Source organism: Alosa sapidissima, chromosome 24, assembly GCF_018492685.1.
Source record: "Alosa sapidissima isolate fAloSap1 chromosome 24, fAloSap1.pri, whole genome shotgun sequence".
NCBI lineage: Eukaryota > Metazoa > Chordata > Actinopteri > Clupeiformes > Clupeidae > Alosa > Alosa sapidissima.
The window spans coordinates 1,627,138-1,646,639 of NC_055980.1; the positions used below are offsets into that span (position 1 = coordinate 1,627,138).

A 19,502-nucleotide genomic window follows, 5' to 3' on the forward strand; every position below is an offset into this window, starting at 1 on the left:
TGCAGGCAGCTCACTGCGCCGAGATTAGTGGGTGCCTCACCTCACTGTGTGTTCACTATGTGCTGAGTGTGTTTCACTAATTCACGGATTGGGATAAATGCAGAGACCAAATTTCCCTCACAGGATCAAAAGAGTATATATACTTATACTTACTTACTTCAAATGACCATGATGCTAACCAACTATCTTTGACTGCTTCGGGACTCACTCTTTCGCTGTACCACATTTTACCTCAATAGGTGCTATATGAAATACAGTGTAAATGCAAATCTATGTAAGAGCAGAAAACTCAAGACATCTTGAATTTTACACAATTATGTGGAACTACTGCTATGGTTGTTTACTATGTTCGGTACAGTGCAGCTAGTCCTTCAGCTCTAACTCAAGTTGAATTCATTTCCTTAGGTGGGTGACCCCCAGGAGGTGAATGGTATTGTCAGTGTTTTCTGCCAGGGAGAACGTAAGCCCCTGCTGATTGGCTCTACCAAATCCAACATGGGTCATCCAGAGCCTGCCTCTGGTTTGGCTGCTCTTGCCAAGGTAAGTCTTTATACTTTTTGTTTTTAAATCTCACTATTTGTATCAAGTTCAGATAGGACCCCATTCAATTTCAGCACCTTTTTTCAGTTGGTTATTATGGCGTATCCTAAACTCTGAGCATAATTATCAATAAACTAGACATTAACTGAATACTAAGTCATACAACTTTCACTTCTGCTTTTCTGAACTAAATTGGGTATTATCCCTGGTACATTTCATAACAGGTGGTCTTGTCTCTGGAGCATGGCATGTGGGCTCCAAATATTCATTTCCAAAACCCCAATCCAGACATTCCAGCGCTTATGGATGGTCGTTTACAAGTGGTGACCAAGCCTATTCCCACAAGTGGTGGTATTGTGGGCATAAACTCCTTTGGCTTTGGTGGATCCAATGTACATATAATCTTGCAACCCCCCATGTCCAAGATCTCAACTACATCCAAAGTCAAGACACAGTCCACCCAGCTGCCAAAACTGGTGCAGGTATGTGGACGCACTGAAAATGCCGTGGATGAACTTCTACTTCAGGCCAAAAAGCACGCTGAGGACCACAGTTTTTTGACCCTGTTGAATGAGGTGTCAGGCATGCCAACCGCCAGCATGCCTTACAGGGGGTATGTACTCACTGGAACAGAAACTGATAACCGTGAGATACTCCAGACCTCACCTGCACAACGACCCCTGTGGTATATTTGCTCAGGTGATGTACAACACTGGAATCTCAATTTGTATTTAGACAATGCAAACAATCTAAGCGGAGAAGATTGCTTTCTATTAACATATCTGAAATCTGTGTGCATTTCCTCAGGTATGGGCACACAATGGGCAGGTATGGGCCGTAGCCTAATGCAGCTCCAGGTGTTTCGGGACTCCATCAAGCGCTCAGACATTGCACTGAAGGACACAGGTCTGTGTATCTCAAAGCTGCTCATGGATGCTGACGAGACCACCTTTGAGGACACCGTTCATGCTTTTGTGGGCCTGGCAGCTATTCAGGTGTGTGTGTGTGTGTGTGTGTGTTACATTTGTCTGGTGTTACATTTGCAAAAAGAGATGAATGAACTGGCAACACCACACGTTTTGATCAGGTAGACATGGGAAGATTGACATCTGCACATATGCAAGCACAGGTTTCTTCAGTATTATCATATCATACATTCCCTGATATGGGTAGCCTAGACTTGTGTATGAGTCTCAACGAGCAAAGCAGGTTCGAAATCACAGGTGCCCTAATTAAAAGTTTTCATACCGTGTATGGAAATATGTGAAACATCTTAGAACAGATCTGACAAACAATTATGTTGTAACAAATTTAATTGTTTGAAACAACAAAAGAAGACATGTGCCTTATGATTTAGGCTATAAAATGCTTTGATGCAGTCAGTTTGAAGGGATTGCTCAACAATGCTGTTAGTCGACTTGGACCAAACCTTTTACTTATGTACTTCAGCTTGACTGTCCGATTTCAACTTACTGTGAATGCGCATGCATTAACATGCCTTCCCATTTTTGCTATGAGATTTTACTGGCAAATAGGGCAGAATGTGTTCTTTTATGATTAATGCTAAAATTGAGAATTTCTCTACCATATGTTATATATATGTTATAATAATATTATTTGTAGGCCCAGCCCTTTTATGTGTGTGTGTGTGTGTGTGTGTGTGTGTGCGCGCCCCTCCAGATTGCCCAGATTGATATGCTGCAGAAAATGGGGCTACAGCCTGATGGGATCGTAGGGCACTCTGTAGGTGAGCTGGCCTGTGGATATGCTGATGGATCATTGAGTCACACCGAGGCCATCCTTGCAGCTTACTGGCGGGGACGCTGCATCAAGGAGGCCAACCTGCCACCAGGAGGAATGGCTGCTGTTGGTAAGATGTCAGACAAGTGCTTAATACTAGGACTTAATAAAGTCCTTTTAGGCAACACTTTTTGGGCACTTATCGGCCATCTATTTCAGGCAGAACTGCATGTGCGCAAGGCTTCAAGAATCACGACACATCAACCTCGCTCCAGCTGCGAGATCACAATTGCCATAATGTATTCACAACATACCACATGATTGGCACAATGTAGTCACATGTCAACTTTCATCTTTTAAGAATTAACTTCGGCATGATTCAGCCCAGGTGGTGTGTCTGATTTCACATGCACTGTCGGAAAAAAACGCTGTCAAACTCGCACCCTATGTCTGGTCTCAAAAGAAGAAAAGTTAGAACAGTCTCATAGATTCCAGTAACTTCAGAGCTTAACCGGTCAGACAACACAGTTCACATTTCATTATTAAAATCAGTTTGTCTACATAACTACTAACATAAATGCTGCATAACTACTAACCAACCAACATCCATATGTTTGTTTATTAACATTGACAAGGTTGTGATAACTCACTGAATTTGCAATTTACTGTACATTTTAAAAAGCCTTCTGTTAATAATATTTTCCCATTTTCTACTTTTAATTTACCAGGTCTTACATGGGAAGAGTGTAAATCCCAGTGCCCACAAGGCGTTGTTCCTGCTTGCCATAATTCTGAGGACACAGTCACCATTTCGGGGCCCCAGGTACTCCAAGACCATTAATTCTGTCTTGGCCAAAAAAAGTTGATAGGAAATGTTGTAGTAAGCACCATTACAGTATATGTAACACATTGTCTATATGAAAAATCTGAAATGCATAAATGCCAGAGTAAATGTGCCTTTAATCTGTCTATCCATAGGAGGCAGTCAGTAAATTTGTAGCAGAACTGAAGGAAAAAGACATTTTTGCCAAAGAGGTGCGCAGTGCTGGTGTGGCCTTTCACTCTTACTACATGGCCTCCATTGCACCCAACCTACTGGCTGCTCTGCAAAGGGTAAGTGAAACAGAATACATGCACAAATTGAGACTTCAGCTATAGAATATCTATTTAATATGCTGACCCATTTAGATTATTCAAACTTTTATTCAAAACATGACACAATAGTATAAAAGTATATGATATGGGTCATTATCTCAAAATGTTCCTATATTTATTATTGTTGAAGTCTGTCTGTCAAATATGTATTTTGAAAAAGACACAAGGATTTCAACCAGCAAATGGAATCAGTAACTCATTTACCAACTTGTCACAGTTTAGCTATTTGGCTGTTTTGCCTTGTCTAGCCCTGTGTATCTTTTAAAACAAACAAAAGATATGTATCTCCCAAACTACAGACCCTACACTATGCCCCAATTGAACATACCATATGTTCTAATGCACAACAGAGAAGGGAATCATGTAAAATTATGTTAAGTACATTCATTTGGAAATTAAGGGCCGACTTTGACCATAGTTGATCCATGATCTGCACAGACCTGTTACACCACTAGTATTAAAGAAGAGAAACAATATGATTGTGATAAAACATCTGGTCAAAATGGAATTCCTTTTGTCAAACTGAGTACTTCAGAGAGGCTAATAAGGTCTAACTTATCTTGGTACCTGATAGATAGGCATGTTTAAGCAGTCATCAGTAACCTGTTTTAAATGGTTTCAGGTTATAAAAAGCCCTAAGCCACGCTCAGCCCGCTGGATCAGCACCTCTATCCCGCAAGCAGATTGGGAGAGCCCACTGGCACTCTACTCCTCTGCAGAGTACCATGTCAACAACTTGGTGAGCCCTGTGCTCTTCCAAGAGGCCCTCGGTTTTGTGCCAGACAATGCTGTGTTGGTGGAAATTGCCCCACATGCTCTTCTCCAGGTTAGAATATATATATGCACGCATTCTGTTTTGTTTGCATTTCATGAAGGCAATAATGTAATGAGGGATTAATCTGTCCCAACGGTCTGTCCACAATTCTACTGAATGTAACAGTGTGTGGGTCTGTACTTAAATATACAATGTATTGTGTGATGACTCTCAGGCAATCCTTAAACGGAGCCTCAAGCCTACTTGCACCATTCTTCCACTGATGAAGAGAGGCCATGGAAACAACCTGGAGTTCTTCCTGTCCCATATAGGCAAAGTGTACATGAACAGGTAGGCATAGTTTGGCTTTTAAAAATATGCTTATACCAAAAATTATGGAAAACTCATGTCCAACTGGTGATGTATAGCAAAGGTAGATGGCCTTGCTGTCTATACATTGTATTACTTTATAATTCATAGACCAAAGCCCTTGCCTCTGGTGTGGATCATAGATATTGGTTATAGATGGTTTACCTGCATTAGTGTTGCACTGTACTTGGCAAGCAAATGGCATTTATAATGAGAAATGCCTATGTTTATATACACTATTTTTAGGCTATGCTAAATCACTATACTAACTATATTTGTTATACTTAATAGTATATAAAGTATAGTACAGAAAATATACTTTATTATATGGCTCTTCAGAATGAATTAATTGAATGGATCTTTCCAGCATTTTCTATATTCCAGATATTTTTTATATTTGACTGCTGCAAAAAATGAACGCTGTCAATGGCATTGGGTTTTGTGCTTTTGATTCATGTCTTTCATATCATTCCACTAGTAGTCCATTCACTTAATTGAAAATGAAACTCAGCAAGTCCTTTGTTGCTATGCAACACTTAAAACGATCAAGTTGTATTTCTGTGGTGAACTATTTGTTTCCCAGTGGAAGCCACCAAACTGTGACAGAGTAATTGAAAGACATGTTGTGTGAAGTTTCTCTTCTGGCTTTGGCAAGTAGCCGTATGATTAGCAGGATGATGAATTGTTCTTTAAATACAGGATGTATAGTACTGTAAGTCATTCTGCAACATGGATGTTGCCACAAGCAAATGCTTCAGGGAATAAATACATGTTTTTATATTATTTGGAAATTGTTATGTACATTGTTGAGTACATTGTTCCTCATTAATATGCAGGATGTCCTTTCAAACCATTTAATAGGTCAAAATGAACCCAACTAAATCTGCTGTAATTGTTCCATTAATAGATAATTCATCAAAGAATAAATATGATAATTAAAATTGAGTATTAGCTAGATACTGCTGAGGTTTATTCAAAGGTTTTGTGTGTGTGTGTGTATATATAATAATTATTATTATTCCCCCCCCCCCCCAATAGTATCACCTTGAACAGCAACCAGCTGTACCCAGCCATGGAATACCCAGTTCCTGCAGGGACTACTCCGCTTTCCCCGTATATTTTGTGGGACCATGCACAAGTATGGGATGTGCCCAAAGCAGAGGACTTCCCTTCTGGATCGGGAGGTTCCTCCTCTGCTGTAGTCTACAACATTGGTGAGAAGAGTTGACACATACATTTTGAGATGGATATTTAGTTTTACATGTGCTGCTTCACTAATGTGGTCTTCTAAATGTATTGATTAATCCACAATTTTTCTATGTGCATCAACCCTAATATTAAAAAATTCTGTAGGACATTTTTCAGAATAGATTTGCAGTGATCAACTCAGTGAAATATTTCTGTAATGAGTAAAGTCTAGTTTGAGAACAATATCCCTTGGCAGTGTTGGCCTTTTCTACCTTGGTGGGTTATTTATCGTCCGGGTGATAAAAGAAACTTACCCCGAGATGTGGATTTTGGATATGCGTGGCCCTCTTTGGCAGGGAACATTTAAATGCGGCAATCACAAGCTACCACTTTCCAAGTCTGATATATTCATCATCTGGCGAAGAACCATCATGCTCCCTTCATTGAATGAATGGTGCGTTATGCCTACATATTTCTGTATCCGCAAGACCAAACCTTTATGGAATGCTTTGGACCCAGTAAGCAGTTGGATTTAATGCCCAGAATGGGTCATCTATGACGTAAACAATAGTTTGTTGCTTTTTATTTACATATAGGGCCTACAGTTTGATTAGACTGAAGAAGTGGAGTGCCAATGCATTTTCCATTAAAGTTCTGTTTTCATGATCGTGAATGCAGAACGAAATGTTCAATTTCAAAACAGAAACATAGCTCACAAACTCGCAGCTTATGTATTCCCAGTTCATCATGTAGGCTACTGATCACTGATGCTTTTACTTTTTACACATCAGCTTTGCCCCCTGTCTATAAGCTACTGTGTATATTATCTAATGTTACACATGGCAAATATCTTACAAAAATTCTAGTAGAAGCCGCTTTTCATGATTAGCACAATGTCACTACTTCAAAAGGCCACGCTTAAAATACATGCAATCTATCTGTGAATTATTTGATCACAATGCCACTCTCTCCCACTAATACAATGCTCAGCTAAACAGGCTTTCTCTCACCTGTTCGGTTCTGTCGGGGTTTAGGGTGAACCAACTGCAGCAGATAGAACAAACTGTAGGTAAAAACTGTATAAACTCTAAGTAAACGGCCATGTATCAAAAGGATAACATTTCAATCGAATCAAATTAGAATACCATAGGCCCATTTCATGCAACCATAGTTACCAACTATAGTATCTATGACGCTTTTTTCATAGTATATATAATTTAACATGGTTTTAAATGTTAGTCAGTATGAATTGACATGAACCCTACATGAAACATTACCGTCTACAGCCACGAGAGATTGGGAGCTTAGTGAACTTGCGACAGCCAGGTCAGACATTTTTTCATACTTAAGCCCAAAGGTTAGAGGGGGTTCGGGGGTGTCACCACCGGGAAAATGTATTAAATATTGTTATGTATGATGACTTTCTCTTCAGCATTGTCCTAACCGTTAAAACGAGGCAGATATGGCAAGACACTGCAACAATGTTTACAGAGATACACTGTAAAGTTGCCTACAAAGATTATGCAGACTGTTACGACACACACACACACACACACACACACACACACACACACACACACACATTTCGAAATCATACACCGGACGCGTTAGGCCAGTGGTCGCCAAACTACGGCCCGCGGGCCGGACATGGCCCGCCACCTCATTTTAGGTGGCCCCCCAAAACATGTCCGTGGTATATAGGATCCGGCCCGCACGGGAGTACGACATCGTCAAACTATAACCTCCGTAATTTCCCCCATTCATTCTCTATGGCGGGTCTTAAAAGTACACATGTAATACTCTTTTTGTCCACTGGTGGTTGTTTTGGCGCTGTTTCGCGTTTGCCATCGAAAACGGAATGAAATGTATAGTAGGCCTACTGTACCTGCAAACAATGTAAGAGGCCTCTGCTGACTGCATCAGTGCTCAAAGTATTCTAAAAGTTTATCAATTAATTGTTAATAACTAACTAACTTATGTTCAAGTCATAATTCTGGAACTTTCTGGTATAATTTATATGTTTTATTCACTCATTCAAATATTCATACAGAGTTCACAAAGTTCTCATCAGGTGAGTGAAAGTTAGAATGGTGGTCATTTCGGATGTTTCTGCCACCACTTCATATAACTCATAGTTTGAGAACTTTAAATTTGTAGGATATTGCTTGTTCACAACTTGAGCTGTGCATGCAAAGTTCAAAGTTTAAAATATACTTTTGGGACTCCCTGCTTATAGTTTTGAGAATGCTATTATTAGTATTATTTCATTTGAGCTACATTTTACACTGATATGGCAATATAAACACAGATAACAATGGTATTAAATTGCAATACCCTATAGATTAAATATAATGGAATATTCAACTAAGGTAGACTGCCTTTGTTTACAGCTCTAAGCTATTTATGGTTACTGATATACTCCGAGTCTCTGGCCCTCTCTTAGAGCCAGGCATAGTGAGCTGGCCCTCGGAAGAAAGTTTGGGGACCACTGCTTTAGGCTATAGTCTTTCTACATGGGTTTAGTTAATGATTGGGCTATAATAAGACCACACTTTAATAGTGGTTGGTGTAAACCGGGACATTTTAGCGTCCCGACAGGCTTTTGTTGGGACTCGGTACATGCAACTTCTGGTCATCCTATTCTGTGTGCTAGTTGAATAACTTGCCTTTGCAGATTAAATGTGCATACTGGTTAAGAAAGGCATGTGAACAGTCTCTAAAATAAGGGTCGTTTCCTTAGTATAGCGTTGTTGAAAGTTCGCACGTTCTTTTAAACGCCCATCTTTTTTTCTCTCGCTCTCTCGGGGGTAGCTCGGGGGGTTCACTCCTTCGTCTTCATTAACATTCTCAATCTTTTTGGCCTCTGTGTACAATCAGGCGCCTGCAGGAATTAATGCTATGGTACGCAGAGTTAGTGAATTAGCTTAACATTGTGTGCTGATAACCATATATAGATAGCCGAGTAAAATAAATCAAGTAGCCTAGTTGCGTGCCTGCGTTCTGTCTCCTGCTCAAACAAATTGTGTGCGCGTTTATTTTGATAACCTGTTCACTAACTTCACGTAATAGAAATGGGAAATATCCTGATGGCATGCAGCTAATGGTATACTGTGCATAGTTGGGAAGGTATGGTGGGCCAATTTGGTGTGAATACACCTAATTACACACACACACACAAGGGAAATTTTCTCTCGTTGTTGAGTAGCCTGGTGGTACACACAGAGGGGACGTACACCTGCAGGCGCGCCTGTGTACAATTACATATTTGTGAAATAAAGTTCTAAATACTTATAGTCCGGTGCAACTTATGTTTTTTTTTTTTTTTATTTCCTCTTCATTACGCATTTTTGGACTGATACGACTTAGCTACAGTTTGTAGTAAAACTGTCCAGATCAGTTGGACAGGAGATATTGCCATCTTCTTACACCGTAATCTCATCTGACTCATTCTGTTAAAGGGTATTGCTTGACAATTGCTGTTGGTTGGCTCTAACAAAACTTTTGACTTAATGCCAGCTGGGATCTGCCTACATGGTGCCTTTATTCAACCTTTACCACTTGCCATACAGCTTGTGAAGTAGTGTGTTTGTGGTCATGTTATCACCAGGAGATATCATCACATAACTAGGACTGTAAATATTTAAACATCTGTTCTGAAATATGTATGCTTTTCAATCCTTTAAATAGATTTGAACCCTGAGTCTCCAGACTGCTTCTTGGAGGGTCACTGCATTGATGGGCGTGTTCTTTACCCTGCCACGGGCTACTTGTTACTAGCCTGGAGAACTCTGATGAAGAGTTTGGGAACTGTGATGGAGCAAACACCTGTAACCTTCCAAGATGTCACAATTCACAATGCCACCATCCTTCCTAAGGAGGGTAAGACTGACAACATTTGTTGAAGTATTTGTCAAGTTAAAGTGGTCCAGTGAAGACTTGGACATGAGCTAGAGAAGTTAAAGAATGATCTGCTGAAAACTTTGTTACTTGACTGATTACAGGTTCTGTCCAGTTGGAGGTAAGGCTCATGCCTGTGACGAATCGCTTTGAGGTGTCTGAGAATGGCAATCTGGCTGTCAGTGGTGAGTCACAGGCAGACACAAATCTGTTCAAAGTAAAAACATCCCTAATTAAACATTAAAAATGAGACCTCTGGATGATTTTTTTTTTTTTTCCCCTCAATAGGCAAAATTAGTCTTCTTGAGGATACTGCTTTGAACTACTACCACTCTCAGCTGGCTGAAGTAATGAAAACTGTGAAGGAGGATCCCAAGCTGAAGTCAAGTGACATCTATAAAGAGCTGCGACTGCGTGGTTATGATTATCGCAAAACCTTCCAGGGCATCTTGGAATCTAACTGTGCTGGTGTGTTCCTGAATGCCTTGAGCCATTACACATTAATTAAGACACATTTTAAATATTATTTGAGTTAAACAGTTTAATATGTATGCTGTAGTGATGAAATTGATCATAGCAACCAGTAATGTGTATATTCATAGACCGTATGTAAGCTTTAGTGGTCTGATTCTGACTGGATGTTGTAGGTGACCAAGGAAAATTGGAGTGGACCGGGAACTGGGTTACCTTTCTAGATACCATGTTGCAGATGATTGTAGTGGGTTTGTCTGGCCGCAGTCTCCGCCTGCCCACACGAATCCGCTCTGTATCTGTGGACCCTACATGGCACAAGAAGTTTGTACATGACTACATAAATGACAAGAAAGGTACATAAAAACAAGAACAAGAAAATGCATTTTCTTTCCGCATGTACAGTAGTTATGTAGAATTATTTGAGTGTGTAGAGAGTGTATATGTGTCTTATACATAGACTTCATGGATAAACTTTTCTACAATTTGTTAATAACACATAAAGTAGAGGATTGGTCATTAGGCTTCTAAATTGGTGTAACTGACACCAGCACAAGGTCAAATGGTCTTGTCCTCGTCCCTGTTATCCTAAATAAACTAATGAATTTATTGATGTTAAAATATGTATTGACAAACCAAGGCAGTCTGTGTGTGTGGGGGGTGCCTCATTGCATTGACAGGGGGGTACCTCACCTCACTTTTATTATTTGTTATTTTACAAAATTGGCATATAATAAAGAACATCCTTCGAGCCTTTTGAATAACTGAAACAATATGATCATGGGGAAAAAATAGTGCAAGAGCATAGCGGTCATAGCTTAAAATACTGTTCAATACCACACAATGTTTAATAGTGTTGAATAGGCTACAATACAAATATAACAAACACCACTATGGTGAAAATATTGATTACGTTTTGCATAAAGCTGTAATGGAAACCCAGCTATTATCTGTTAAACTGGTTATTATAGCAGATGCTGTTTTGTGACAAATTAGGCACTTCTACATTTGAAACAATATTTAACCATTCCAAACATTGTCTTCATATCTTTCATAAAGATATTGAATTGAATGTAGCCTACACTCAAAACAGTTTGTTAGTGTTCTATCCATTTTTATCTGTAACTAAATGTTTGATGGTCAATTGAGCAATGGAATATTTGGTTATCCACTTTCAATGGAATATTTGGTTATCCACTTTCAAAGTAGCTGCGGATATGTGCAGGAATGGGCATTGTTTGATATGGGCACAGCGCTAGTAAATACATAGATAGCACCACTGATCAATTCAATTGATAGAACACATGCTTAAAGTCTGAAAAGTTATCTTAATTAATTCACACTAGCCATAGAAGAATGGATCTGTGTTCTTGTTAAAAGGCTTTACATTTCTTTACATTTCTTAGAGCTACATTGTGAAAATTCTGTTTAATTTACAATTACAATTGTAGATAGAGTGTTAATAAATGTGCGCCTCCTCTCCTGTCTTTTCAGCTGTGGATGTCTTTGTCAATCACTGCCTGGACAACATAACTGCAGGTGGGGTACAGATCTGCGGTCTCCATGCAACTGTGGCCCCCCGTCGCCAGCAGCAACAGAGCCCACCGACACTTGAGGAGTTTGTGTTTGTTCCCTACTGGCAGACTGATTGCTTAGAGACCAATGCGAAGCTCAGAGAACAGATGAAGGCCTGCAAAGGTAAGCAATCATGATCTAAAGATCTTGTATTCCACAACATGATGATGATATAAGCCAATCATATCTACTTCAATGATAACTTTGAGAATAATAGAAGTTTTGTTGAATGATGGGCTTTTTAATATACTTGGAATATGCTTGAAAGATATAGCAATTAGAATACATTGCCTCACTTTGGTTTGGTTTGGAAGGAATTATCATTTATTAATAATAATTATTAAGGTTTTGTAATCCTTTTAGGTAGCTAGCTCACCAGTTTTAGATGAACAAACTATTAGAGTTCAAGGAATATATTGACCCAAAACTGACGAATGCCCCAAAAAAACTTATTTCACTTGGTGTGTGTGTGTGTGTTTGTAGTCCTTATCAATCATCTACAAGGAAAGCTCCAAAATCAGGGTGTGAAGATCTCTATCCCAGGTCTGGAGAAAGTCAGTGAGGCTCCTTTGACTGACGATAAGTTTGAGGATGGATTGCTAAGGCTGCTGTCAGTACTTTGTGGTCTGGAATTGAATGGCAACCTGCAGTCTGAACTGGAGCTTACTGTACAAAAGGAACGTAACTGTCTGCTCACCGATTCTCTACTTAATGGTCTGCTGGACTCCAAAGTACTGAGAAACTGTCTTGACACAGTCCTAGAGAACAGCACACCTGGAAAAGTTAAAGTACTGGAGGTTAGTGAACTGTTGTACGACTATATACAAGCCTCATGTTTTAGTGCACCACAGTGTTTCTCCTACATGCATTCAGCAGTGTTACTAATTTGCAACACACACACACACACGCACACACACGCACACGCACACCTGCACTCTGTCCCTCAAAAATAAACACTTCCTTTCTTTCATTTTGGACTCTTCCCTCTTCTATTCTCATTAATCTCACTCCTACTCAGGCTACTTTCATAATGAACGTTTGTAGTTAATAGCTTTAGCTTAATGTTACTTTCAACATTGTTTTCAGAATGCTGTGTACAAGTAGTTAAATGCATTGTGTAAGTAGCATAAACATCATCCACTTTTGTGGTTTGCCCATCAGATTAAAAAAAATGTGAGTTACTCCATCCACACCTTCTAATGTTCATCAGGTTATGTCTGGTGAGGGTCAGATCTTCACTCGTGCTGCTGACCTCCTGAATATTCAGCCCATGTTGCATGTGGACTACATAGCCTCAGATGCCTCTGGTGATATGCTGGATTCTCTTCAAAGTTCTATGGAGGACCTTGGGGTTTCCTCAGCTGTATGGGATCCCAGACAGAGTGCTGCAACTGGGGCTCTGACAAAGGCTGATCTGGTTATCTGCAACTGTGTCTTGAGTTGTATTTCTACAGTGGAAATACTGGGGAACCTAGCCTCAGCTGCAAAGGAGGGGGGATTTGTCTTATTGCACACCCTACTGAAGGGAGACACATTGGGGGAGATGCTGGCCTTCCTCACCTCACAAAACAACCAGAAGGGTCTAATGACACAGGTACAGTACATATGGGTTTCATATGTTGATATGAATTCTGGATCACATTTTTCTGGATTGATTAAAATTTCAACAATATTGCCTCCTGAAGCAAAAAACCTTGTCCGTCCATTTGGTTGATCTGAAATTTTAGTTTAGAAGAGTCCCAGATACGTTTTCTTTCTCAAAATTATCAATGACACTGTGAAAATTGCCATCTTATTGCTTGAATCAGTTTGCGTATCATGCCCCTAACATGAGCACTTAAAGGGACACCAGGCAAGCCTGATGCTTTTTCTCTACGAAACTCCCCCTCGCTTGGTCTGAAGCTCCTTTCCTTTTCTTTGCGTCTTCAGTCAAGGGTTTTCGTTGTTTCTTCGCCGGCTCTGCCATTATACACACGTTTGCAACAATCTTTAGCGTTTCTTTAGCCTGCCTGCTTCGGTCGGCAGGTAGGATACACTGAACTTGCAAGCGGGATATTCTTCCTACAGGCAGTAGGGGCGGGCGAGAGAATCTTCATTCGCCCTGTAACGAGTCATTTAACCATATACCGACTTACAAAGATGAGTGAGTAACACGAAAACGTTGCCTGGTGTCCCTTTAAGCAGTTTTCTTGTATCTGTGTGTTGAAATGGCTGAATAGCAGCCCATAGAACAGTCTGGATATTTTGGCACACTGATTCGGAAAAAGTCCCATGACTCTTCACCAAGTTTTATGTCCACACCTCGAGCGCTCTTGCGCCACCAACAGGTCAAAGTTGGATATGCGTTTAAGTTCAAGTTACTAGATGATGTGTGTCAGTAAGCAGTTAGTTAATGGTGAATGTGTATACCTTAATATAAAGTGTTGCCATTTTTATTGGCTTTGTATTAATGCAATGTATGTTGGTTGTGTGAGATATAAACTGTTTGTGTAAGAGTCACTAACTCCTGTTCTTCTCTGCAGGCTGAATGGGAGAAGTTGATTGATCAGGCTTCTCTCACTGTTGTTGCTCTGAAGAAGTCCTTCTATGGCACAGTTTTGTTTCTTTGTCGCAAGCGGACCTCTAGCAAGCAACCCGTCTTCCTGTCTGTGGATGACATGCAGTACAAATGGGTGGAAACTTTAAAGGTAGGATAAGTCGAAAATATAACACAACAACACACAATTTTAATTGGTGTGGACAGTACTCTACCAGGCTTTAGGCTTCTGCAACATTTTCCAAAATGATAGAAAATATTGTCAAGATACCCTCTTAGATGTAGAAATTGTGAAACAATGAAACAAACCCAGCCCTACGTACATGCAGCCATCATTTGCCTCATCAGTCATCATGTAGGAGCATAATGTTCTCTTTTTTTACATGCTACATTGTAAAACCAAGTTTTTGGCACATTTCATTTAATATTTTTTTTCTTCTCCCAGAATACATTGGCTGAAGCTTCAGACAGTACTCTGTGGCTCAGTGCCACTCAAAGTCACAGTGGAGTTGTTGGTATGGTCAACTGCCTGAAACAAGAACCAGGTGGCAATCGTATAAGGTGATGTTATGCATTACTGTTCTTTATCCAAATACAAGGCTCACAATCTGGGTTTCCATCCATTCAGCTCATTCATATAATTGAAGCACATTTTATAAAACAAAATCAGCGGAAGAAGATTCATTTCTGCATGTGTTTCCATCTACTGTGATATGCAAATTAGAAATAGACAACCTCTTTATCAATGGAAGAGTTGTGAACAGCTGTGGGATCAACAGGCATGTTCAGAGAAATGTTTACAGCAAGAGGCAGTAGGGCTGCCACTTTACGTTCGAAAATCGATTGCACAACCGATTGGACCAACCAACACAATTTCGAAAACTAAAATAGGGAATCGATTTTAACCAAATATGTACACTATTAATTTTAAACAAATAAAAAAGATAAATGTAACAAAACTCACAAACAAGCAGAAAAAGAAAATAAAGAATTCCGAAAGTGCAGAAAGTGTTTCAGTCGGCTGCTGTGCTGCTAGTGTTTTGTCATAAAATGGAGGACAGCGTGATCAACCTCTGCGACATGAGCGAGACGAGTATAAGTCGCATCAGTCAAAACGTGCATCATGTGGCCCCAGCCATGACGCGACTGGCTGGGGCACCTGCACCGTATGCCAGCACCACTCCAAACACTAATACCACATTCATGTCTGGACACCTGAATTTCCTTCAGGATTAATAAAATACCTAGCTGTCTGTCTGTCTATCAATCCACCAACCATTAGCAAATCAATTTTTTAATTCTCTTTTAAATATTTGAGGAATTTCTTAAGTGACTGGCCAAGTTGTGTGTTAAGAAGTTGAATGGAAAACCAGCTATTTTTGCAAGCAATAAAGATTGATCACAAATAATCAGTAAAGACTATGAGCAGTTTAGTCATTGTAACTTGTTTTACTTTTTAAAGATTCACATCTTGAATCATTTTCTTGATATTTTTTGTTTCCTGAGTCTTAGGAAGAAAGGGGGCAGCTTCACTGATTGACTTGATGGAGTTATATGTATATAGTTATTTATGACACATTAACTGCTGTTTAAGTGGAAGTCCCATGCTGAACTTCCTCCTTGTTTCTTTGGTAGGTGCGCATTTGTGTCAAACCTCAGTGAATCCTCCACCATTCCCTCTTTACTCCCTACCAACAAAGACATGCAGGATGTGATCGAGAAAGACCTCACCATGAATGTCTTTCGTGACGGACTCTGGGGAGCGTTTAGACACCATCTAATCCCACAAAGTATTGCCTGTCTCTTCAGACATTTATACCATTCACTGTTCTCAACACAGAATTTATAGACTAGAGCCATCAGTGACCATATTGTCTCAGTATTAAGGTGCAAGCTTAACCAAGCTTGACCTGAAAGCTAAGGCAAAGAAAATAAATAAATAAATAAATAAAAAGGGATGTCAACTCCTAAAACGTAATTGAATATACTGTGTGCTCTGTCTTGTGATCCTGTAACAGAAGTGGTATTTTATTTATATTATTGCTTTTTGAAGCTTACAGTTTGCATTTACACTTTTGTCTTGGGCTGACCAGAGCTGGAGGAAGAGCAGACGGAGCATGCCTATGTCAATGTGCTGACACGTGGAGACCTGTCCTCTCTGCGTTGGATAACTTCACCACTGAAATACTTTGTACCCTCTAACCCCAATGTGCACTTGTGTCAAGTGTACTATGCCTCTCTCAATTTCCGTGATATCATGTTGGCCACAGGGAAATTGCCACCAGATGCCATCCCTGGTAGGAATCTCTCTCTCTCTGATATTTTCCTCTAATGTGTTTTGTGTTTGCCTCTAGTAATTGTTCATTTGTGTTTTCATTGATTTTATTTAAAAAAAAAAAAACCAGATACACATTTATTGTGTATGCATTAGAAAACTAACGGTGCCATACTTTTCGTTTTGGCAGGGTAAGCAAAAAAATATTATTGCTCTTGTTTTCATTTGTAGGTGACCTAGCGCTTCAGCAGTGCATGCTTGGAATGGAATTCTCTGGGCGGGACCCTAGTGGTCAACGTGTGATGGGCCTTTTGCCTGCTAAAGGCCTTGCCACATGTGTTGATGCAGATAAACGTTTCCTTTGGGAGGTGCCATCTAACTGGTGAGGGAGCCTATAGAATGTGCATGAAACAAAATGATGGTTATATTATGTCTTGTGATGCAAAATAATGATGATGTACAGTTGAAATGTTACTCCTCACCAAAGTCAAACTAGGTCAAATGCTACTCGCTAGGACTGTGTTGTCAAGCCTTATTTTTTTTATCACCAAACATGGCCTATATATTGGTTTATCTTCTCCATTCTTATATTAATGTACAGAAAATATTATCTTTACAGGACACTGGAGCAAGCAGCCTCTGTGCCAGTGGTGTATGCCACAGCATACTACGCCCTTGTTGTTCGTGGACGCTTGCAGACTGGAGAAAGTGTGCTCATCCACTCTGGCTCGGGTGGAGTGGGCCAAGCTGCTATTACTATTGCACTTAGCATGAACTGCCAGGTCTTCACTACTGTGGGTAAGAATAACCACACTGTATCTAATTAACATTGGCTGTGTAAACATGCACTTCAGTATCCCGGTTATGAGCAGGGTTTCCACAGGGTTTTACATTACATTACATTTGGCTGACGCATTTTTAGCCAAAGCGACTTACAACATGGTAAACAGTTAAAAGCTTTTAAAACAATTCTAGAACAATTTAATACAATTTAAAAGGTAGAGTACAATAAGAAAAGGTGCATCAGTGAGTGCTGTTTTTATATAGTCAAGTGTCATCTAGTCAGGTGGTAAGTGAGGAGAGGAGATATTCTCTGAAGAGCTGGGTCTTCAGGAGTTTTTTGACGATGGAGAGGGATGTCCCTGCTCTAGTTGGTACGACGGAGTATTAGGGCCACACATGAAGAAAAAAATATTTTTTGCCATGACGAGATTAAACTCGACATGTCGACATTAAACTCGACATTTCGAGAATAAAGTTGAAATATCATGTCGACTTTAATCTCGACGTGTCGACATTAAACTCAACATTTTGAGTTTAAAGTTAGTTTGGAGAGAGAACAACCACTCGGGACGATTGAAAGGGAGGACGAATGAAACATTGCAGTTTTCTTCTGGTTCCATTCACATGAATGGGCCAAAGATCCTTGATTACTAGCTCCGCTTGAACCCTCTCTGAATGGGCCTTCCCAACATTCAGAGGTCTGTTAAATCTATTTATTACACGGCTCTTCATAATGCTGCAGAATGCTCCATTCACCAGAATGGGCCTTCCCAACGTTCGGTGGTCTGGACTGGACTGGAACTTCATTCAAAAGCGAAAGCAGACGGTTGATCAGCTGTGTTCTAAAGAATGTTTGATTCAAGTTCAGCTTGTGGTGTTGCAAACTATTTGTTTCTCAGCAAAAGCCACGATGAAACAGTAACAAATAGGCTATAGCCTAGGCTATAGTATGTAGGCTAAAGAGTCGTATTGTGGGGAGTTTATTGTTTCGTTTTGGCAAGTAGCCGTGTAATAAGCGGGATAATGTATAGAACACCGGTCGTTATCGGGAAATGGGTCCCTTCAGTTTGGAACAAGACCCGTCCGCTGCGCATCGGGGTTCTGGTCGGGACCTATTTCCAGAATATGACCGGCGTTCTATACATTATCCCTTACGTAATTACCGCTGCAAAGTGTATGATGACCACTGTCAATGGCAACGGGTTTTGTGCTTTTGATTCACGTCTTTCATATCATTCCACAAGAAGTCTGCTTATTGCAATGGAATTTCATTGAAAGTGAAAGTTAGCCAGTAAGATGTTGCCACGCAACAGCTGAAACTGTCAAGTTCTATCTGTGTGGCAAACTATTTATTTTGTCAGCGGAAGCCATAAAAACGTAGCAATATCATTTTAAAAGACCCATTATGTTAAATTTATTTTCTTAGTTTGGCAAGTAGCCGCATAATAAGTGGGATAATGTGTTGCCCTCCGCTGCACTTCAGTATTTATGTGATATATAATTTGTGTAAATGTTTATTATGTTGTAGGCTCTGGAGAAAAGCGCCAATACTTACAGGAGCGATTTCCACAGCTCGGTACTACATCCTTCGCCAACTCAAGAGATGCTTCATTTGAGCAACACATCCTACAGCACACACAGGGAAAAGGTGAACACAGACACATTTCGTTAAAACAGTTCTGTAATTTCACATCAGTTTACAAATTCACATCTGTCTAATACTGTGCATCTTAATATGAACCTTCATTTGTGTCATTCAGGGGTGGATGTAGTTCTTAATTCTCTAGCTGAAGAAAAGTTACAAGCAAGTCTGCGTTGTTTGGCAAGACATGGACGCTTCTTAGAGATCGGCAAATATGACCTGTCAAACAACACTCCACTTGGTAAGTTTGTGGACCAACAGTCTTGGAGAATGTGCCTCCATGGCCAAAATGTTGTGTAATAAAAAGTTATGGTGAAATATTTTGCAAAATGAATCATAATCTGTCCACCGTGCCCTTCACAATTATTAGCACAGATGATGGAGAAGAGGAAAAAAGGGTTATAAGAAATTCAACTTTTGATGAACCATTTTAAACTCTTCTCCCCCTAGTAGGGAACTATGATTGCTTGTTTTCAAAGGAACAACATAATGTTTTCAACCGCAAAGCTGTGCAACTTTCCAAATGTAAGCTTATTGGGATCACTTGAGAAAACTCCTGTGAAATTATAACATACCT

The 19,502-nt window shown here is 39.9% G+C and overlaps 1 protein-coding gene across 1 annotated transcript in view; it reads left to right on the top strand.

The window, feature by feature from the left end:
* The window catches only part of fasn (fatty acid synthase), a 49,078-nt gene that overhangs the window by 19,404 nt on the left and 10,172 nt on the right, over window positions 1-19,502 (top strand). Inside the window, exons 8-31 of the mRNA XM_042082772.1 lie at window positions 406-540; window positions 765-1,239; window positions 1,348-1,535; window positions 2,221-2,410; window positions 3,009-3,103; window positions 3,259-3,393; window positions 4,058-4,261; window positions 4,425-4,540; window positions 5,597-5,772; window positions 9,434-9,625; window positions 9,748-9,828; window positions 9,932-10,111; window positions 10,291-10,470; window positions 11,609-11,812; window positions 12,173-12,486; window positions 12,900-13,283; window positions 14,212-14,376; window positions 14,671-14,786; window positions 15,861-16,015; window positions 16,319-16,522; window positions 16,732-16,882; window positions 17,120-17,298; window positions 18,812-18,931; window positions 19,044-19,166. Of these exons, the coding sequence (XP_041938706.1) occupies window positions 406-540; window positions 765-1,239; window positions 1,348-1,535; window positions 2,221-2,410; window positions 3,009-3,103; window positions 3,259-3,393; window positions 4,058-4,261; window positions 4,425-4,540; window positions 5,597-5,772; window positions 9,434-9,625; window positions 9,748-9,828; window positions 9,932-10,111; window positions 10,291-10,470; window positions 11,609-11,812; window positions 12,173-12,486; window positions 12,900-13,283; window positions 14,212-14,376; window positions 14,671-14,786; window positions 15,861-16,015; window positions 16,319-16,522; window positions 16,732-16,882; window positions 17,120-17,298; window positions 18,812-18,931; window positions 19,044-19,166 (4,462 nt within the window). The remainder of the gene's footprint in view (window positions 1-405; window positions 541-764; window positions 1,240-1,347; window positions 1,536-2,220; window positions 2,411-3,008; window positions 3,104-3,258; window positions 3,394-4,057; window positions 4,262-4,424; window positions 4,541-5,596; window positions 5,773-9,433; window positions 9,626-9,747; window positions 9,829-9,931; window positions 10,112-10,290; window positions 10,471-11,608; window positions 11,813-12,172; window positions 12,487-12,899; window positions 13,284-14,211; window positions 14,377-14,670; window positions 14,787-15,860; window positions 16,016-16,318; window positions 16,523-16,731; window positions 16,883-17,119; window positions 17,299-18,811; window positions 18,932-19,043; window positions 19,167-19,502) is intronic.